Here is a 6,000-nt window from a genome sequence, read left to right on the forward strand (position 1 = left end):
CAAAACAAAAACAAAACAAAACAAAACCCACAGCCAATTGAAATAACAAAAAAGATCCCAGCTGCAGACAGTGGAGGAGGTGGAGAAGATGAATGCTGTTCAGTTGAGGGCTGTCCCAGGTGATTCCCCTGCGCTCACCTGGAGTCTGTCCACACAGCTTGCACAGGGAAGCACAAATGACAGCCACGTAACAGACAGAAGTCACTTAGGTGCTATTTGGTTATGGCTACACTCCTCAGCACAGCTCCCACCCAGCCCTATTGCTGCTCCCACATTGCACCAGGCCACTCACAAATTCAGCTGGGCCCCTAATCTCCAAGCACATTTCTAATTAGGGCTTCAGAAAACAAGATCAGACTGCCATCCTCCTCGGTATTGTCAGCAAGCAGGTCCCTCACCCTGCATCCCTTGCAGCCATTCACCTTCCCATGGCCCTAATATGCTTTGCAAAGCAATGGGAAAGGCAATTCAGGATCCTGCTTTAAATGAAGAGAAGGTGACAAGGCATAGCTGAAGAAGCCCTCACAACTCTTTAGAAGGAGATCTTAAAGCACACAGTAGTTGTGCCAAACATCTTTATGCTTTTATAGACCTTTACAGTTGGCAGAATCAGAGAGCTCAAACACAGGCACAGTACACGCATGGCTGCACATATGAGCACACACTACCTTGCCATTTGCAAAGAACTGCCAATTTGCTCCCTTGACATTTCAGCAGAGAAACACCAACAGCACACAGACCCAGATACAATATTGGGAAGCAGCCAGGCGCTACCCCCAAGATGTACCTGCTTCTAGTGATGGTTGCAGAGATGCACCGGGAGATGCAGGGATCCTCAGCCCAGCACCATGAAATATCAGCTCTCCCATCCTTATCACCAGTAACAGCAAGACAGCTCCAAGCACCACCACCCATCTCCGCAGGACATTATTCCATGGAATAAGGTCACAGCACCTCAACTGAGCCCATCTTCCCCCCTCAGTCAGCCACTGACGCCAGGATCACAACTGTGCTCGGTTTCAGTCTCCCAGACTGTTTGCCTTCGCTCCCTCCCGCATCGTCTCGGAGCCTTCACACCTCCCTCCTCCACTGCTGCAACGTCTGCTCTCCTCCGCGCCTCTTGCTACAAACAGCAGCAGTTCCCAGCTCAGGGAGAGAAGCAGCCCCCGGGGAAACGGCACCGGGAAGGCAGCTGCAAACAGAAGTGAATTTACTTCTCTGTTACCTTTCCTAGCTCCCCTCAAAGCAGCCCACAGGCCCCCAGGGGTTAACAAACTGTAGATGAAAGCCACTGATCTAGGGAAAAACAACACAGCCCACAGATTGCTTTGCCCTCTCACAGGCCCAAAACTCTTCAGCTGCCAAAAAACCACCTTGCCAGGCTCACACTTCTTGCTCAGTCTCGATCTGGACTGTGCATCACATGGAGTTGAGTCTGATTTCCACACACCAAATAAAGGCGCGTGGCTGTTTGTCTGTAAGAATCCCTGCCTGGGCAGAGCTAGAGCTACCAGAGCGGACATCCCTTTGATACCCAGCTCAGCCAAAAGAACTCGCAGGCAGTTAGGCTCAGCACCAGCAGCAGCGCAGTATTCATCACCCTGCTGAGTGCGGCCCCAAGAGGCGCCAATTCCCAAACAATGTCATGCATCTGAGGCAAAAAGAAAAAAAAAGAAAAAAAGAAGCCTCGTGCAAAGCCTCAGTAGTCCTGAGCACACACATGGGCACCAGGTACCTGCACAACGCCCCAGGTCGAAGAGGGAGCTGAGAGCAGCTGCAGTATATAAAGGGAAGGCTGCAAAACTGGCCTACTGACAGCAAAAAATAAACCCCTGGACTTGAATGTACCTCTAGATTCTGAGCTTGGCCAGGCACAGGGGGTATCGCTGGGGCACACCTTCCTTGCCAGCATCCCCGGCCCCTCACACAAACCGGCGCACGTGTCTGCTGTCTCTGCGTGACTCTGACTGGGCTGTGCTCGTGTGGCTGTCAAATAGCATCTCTCCATTCTTTTGGGATTACGTGTTTCAATTGCTGGCGAGGACTGGAAGCAACCCGTGTGCCAGTCGTGGGCTGAGATGCACCTTCCCGCAGCCCCTTTGCTGCTGCTGCTCGCTTTATTTGCCCACAAAATGCCAGAGTGTCTTCCCACGCTGAGCAGAGGGGAAAAACTTTTGTGTGCTCTGATCTGTGGCTTTTCGCCTGCAGCTTCCCCTTGAGGGCTTAATGTAGTTATTTCTACCCCTGATGCCTATAATTAAATGAACATTTCCTTATGGCACTGAAGAGGCCAAGGAAAAATTGACTACAGGGAATTTTCAACCATCCTGATTTATACTCCCTCAGCTCAGGCTCATTCGCACAGTGTTAACGAACCTTCTAAGCAAGCAGAAGGGAAAAAAATAATAATAAATAGCCCATATGCAGACAAGCACCTCAGGGAACGATGAGCAGGAAAAGACCACTTCCCTCCTCCCTCCCTCTGCTTTTAACCACATCGTTTTCCTAATTGCAAAAGCAAAGGGGTTCAGATACCAGGAGCCTGTGAAGGTGTTTCCGTGCTCCACCACCAGAATGCCACTGCCCAGCCCACTGCTGGGACCCTGCTGCAGTGTATGCTGTATTTTAGCCCATCCTGCAGGTCTGTGGAGGCTCCTGACCCTGTAGGAAGGCATCAGTCCCTGCAGCTCTCAGGCTTTAACCATGCTTGTCTTGAGGGATTGGAGGAGCAAGACCACAGTGCACTTAATTATTCCAGGCTGGAACAGCTCCTAAACCACTGAGCAAAGCTGCCAGCCAAAATGGGGCTCAGTTTATAAATTCCCAGCAATCTTGGTCTCCAATGTGAGATTCCTCCCAATCTAGGTAGGGATTCAGGTCTCTCCAGAGATGCTCGGCTATCCAAGTCCAGCCCACCAAAGCCACCACACCCCACTAGGATTACCAGTTTCACTGGATTAGGAACAAACTGAGCTGCCCCTTGCCTCCCACCTCTATGCCTCTCTGCTATGGAAGCAGAGAGATCACAGAAATCCAAGGACCCAAATCTTCTGTATCATCACCAGCTGGATAGCAACACTAGAAAGTTTCCAGCAGTCTCAGCAGAAGAGGAAACACCCTCAGCACAGCAGCATCAGCTGTAGTCCTTTTGGCTGCCAGATTTTAAAACCACCATAAGGTCACTGTCCATCCTCCTCCACAGAGCAAACGCAGCTTTCGAGCAATGGGGACGGGGCCAGGCTGTGCTAGCAGAATGGCGGGTGAGAATTCAGCAGGTTCTCCCTAAGCACATTGCTCAGAGGATGGTTGGCAGGAATAGGGAGCACAGGTGATGAGATGCAGCCCAAGGACTTTGGCCAGCTGTGCCCCTACCACAGCCAGCCTGCCTCGAGAAACCCACAGAGCCATTTCCCAGCTCAGCACAGGCACTGCTTATTGCATCGGTGCCACAAAGTACTGGCACAGCACCACAACAAGTTTTCTGATCCGTTTTGCTCTTTAAGCTCACCATTGTTTGCAAACCTAAAAGGCTTTATCCCTTCTCTTTAGGGAGCCCCGGACCACAGGGGCGAGGCACCGTACAGCCAGCCGCTCAGAGGCAGAGCGGTTCCGCAGCGCTTACAGATGGCACATTCCCCCACGTTTTCAGATTGGGGTAATGAGATAGGCACGGCGGGGGGCTGCGTGTCACCGTATCACAGCTCGGTCGTGCTGGAAGACAGAGACTGGTTGAGAAATCAGCCATTCCCTCCCTGGCGGAATGACTCAAGACAAAGACTCCCCCACACTCGAGATGTCCCTGTTCTGAACTCCTGCTCCTCAGCCTCACTCAAACCAGATTTCGGTACAAAAGAGATGGTGGTAGGGAGGGAGCGCACAATCCCAGCTTCACGAGTCCCGAAGCCCTTTGTTGGGAAATCTCCGCAGATTATTTAAAAATAGGAGCTCAGCCCTCTCAACTATTGAGCGCAATTATTCCTGCACTTCATTGCCTTTCCCTGGCACGCTGCCTCTCCTCCAAATTTCAAGAGGAGACTCTCGGGGGGAGCAAGGAGCAATTTGCGGTTCCCCCTTCCTTTGTGGCAGTTTGGCGGTAGGCAGTAAAACCCCCCGGCGCCAGAAGAAGCCGTTCCGTCCAAGGAAGAGCGGTTTGGGGACAGCCCTGGCGCGGCAAGGTCTTCCATGCCGGAGCGCTGCGGAGGGCAGCGGGCGACCTACACCGTGACCGGACCCCATGGCGGAGCAACACCGACCCGCGCTGGGGGCTCTGGTGCTCGCGGGTGCCCGGGGGACAGCAGCCCGCCCCGCGAGCCGCGCTGCCTGCCAAGGGAAAAGGCAACACGCGTCCCGGGGCACCGCGATGCTCGGGGCCACCCGCGGAGCTGCAGCGCCCCAAAGGGAAGCACGGCCCACACCCACCACCGGCGCTCCCATCCTTCACTCACCGGTGGCCAGGAGGAGCAGCAGCGGCAGCGCCGGGGCTCGGTGCAACGGCTGCATGGCGGCGGCCGCTGCCCTGCCGCGCCGCTTCTTCACGGGGAGCGGGGCCGCCCCGCAGCCCGCCGGGCTCTGCCCCTCGCCGCCGCCGCGCCCGCCTGCCGCCCGGCCCCGCGCTGCATCCCGCCGCCCGGCGCCGCCTCCTCCCGCCGCTCCGAGGGCGGGGGAAGGTTCCGAGGCGGCCGCGGAGGCGGCGCGCAGCCGGTGCTCGGCCCCTCGGTTCGCGCCCGCCGATCCGCCGCCGCCCCCGGCTGCAGAGCGCGGCCCCACGCGCCTCACCACACAACGAGCGCCGGCGGCGCGGCTGCGTGCGCGGGCGGAGGTGACCGGCCCCCCCGCGGCGAGGGCGGGAGCGCTGCCGCCACAGGAGAGCCGAGCGACGAAGACCTGTCCTGAGCGTGGAACGCGACAGCACTCCGAGCTGAAGGACCCGGAATCGCGTCGGCCTCTTTCCACTGGGCATCAAGCTCGTGTTTCCAAGCTTTCACTCGCAGCAGTCATGAGGAGCCTTTTTTTTTGGTTCCAAGATAGTTTCTCTCATCACGCAGCTGCAGGAGAGCAGGCAATGCCAAAATCCAACACCTCGTGCTCCATGGGAAGAGGAAGCCATATCCTCACCACATGCCTTCACACACACCGTGTTTGTCGCCTTCTTCAGCCAGGTGTGCAGGTGGCTCCTCACCTGCTCCTCTCCTCAGCACACAGGGCAGAGGTGTGCAGCTGTCCTCTCGCCCATCGCCCATCTCGTGAGCTGTGGTGCTCCCCTTCAGCCCAAAACAACAGGTCTGGAGGCAGTCGGGATTTTAGATCTGAACATTCAGATCTAAAGGCGTTTTTTATTCTTTTCCCTACAAGAACCGAATGCTCTTTGCTTGAGGATTGAATCTCCTGAAACCTGGTGTTTTTTTCCTGTTGTGAACATGATGGTTTTTCAGTCTTTCCACAGATGAAAGGTGCCTTGCCAAGGCCCACCACAGCCTCTCAATAGGATGAGGGGAATGGCCTCAAGTCACGGGTTCAGGTTGCACGTTAGAAAAGCTCCTCTGAGGGGGTGGTGAGGCACTGGCACGGGCTGCCCAGGGGGGTGGTGGAGTCACCATCCTTGGTGACACCATACATTTCAAGAAATATGTATTTGTGGCACTGAGAGACGTGACTTAGGAGTGGTGGTGGGTGGGTGGTTGAACTTGATGTTCTTAGATGTCTTTTCCGATCTTAATGATTCTGCGATTCTAGTGAGCCAAAACAACCAGGCCCAAGCCTTTGGTACAATCAGTTACTGGCCTTCGTAGCTCCTGCCAGACCATCACCACCCCTTGGGGCAATTAGCTACTTTTCTTTTTTGCTCTTTCTGGCCATTTTTTCCCCTCTGTCACCCACCCCCCATGCAGCACTTAGCCCACAAGGGCAGGTGACGGGCTGGCAGCACCCGTTACCCAGCGCAGCAAGGCAAAGCCAGCAGGCATGAACCAAAGCACTCGCTTTTGGCTTCTTTTGGACCAC

General features: G+C 55.3%; 1 protein-coding gene across 1 annotated transcript in view; it reads right to left on the reverse strand.

The window, feature by feature from the left end:
* PODXL2 (podocalyxin like 2) overlaps positions 1–4,593 on the reverse strand; it is a 31,307-nt gene extending 26,714 nt beyond the window's left edge. Inside the window, exon 1 of the mRNA XM_052678778.1 lies at positions 4,446–4,593. Coding sequence (XP_052534738.1) covers positions 4,446–4,500 — 55 coding nt within the window. The 5' untranslated portion in view covers positions 4,501–4,593. The remainder of the gene's footprint in view (positions 1–4,445) is intronic.
* Between the last annotated feature and the right edge of the window lie 1,407 nt (positions 4,594–6,000).

The sequence above is a fragment of the Tympanuchus pallidicinctus genome, unplaced genomic scaffold (genome assembly GCF_026119805.1).
Source record: "Tympanuchus pallidicinctus isolate F22 unplaced genomic scaffold, pur_lepc_1.0 scaffold17, whole genome shotgun sequence".
Classification (NCBI taxonomy): domain Eukaryota; kingdom Metazoa; phylum Chordata; class Aves; order Galliformes; family Phasianidae; genus Tympanuchus; species Tympanuchus pallidicinctus.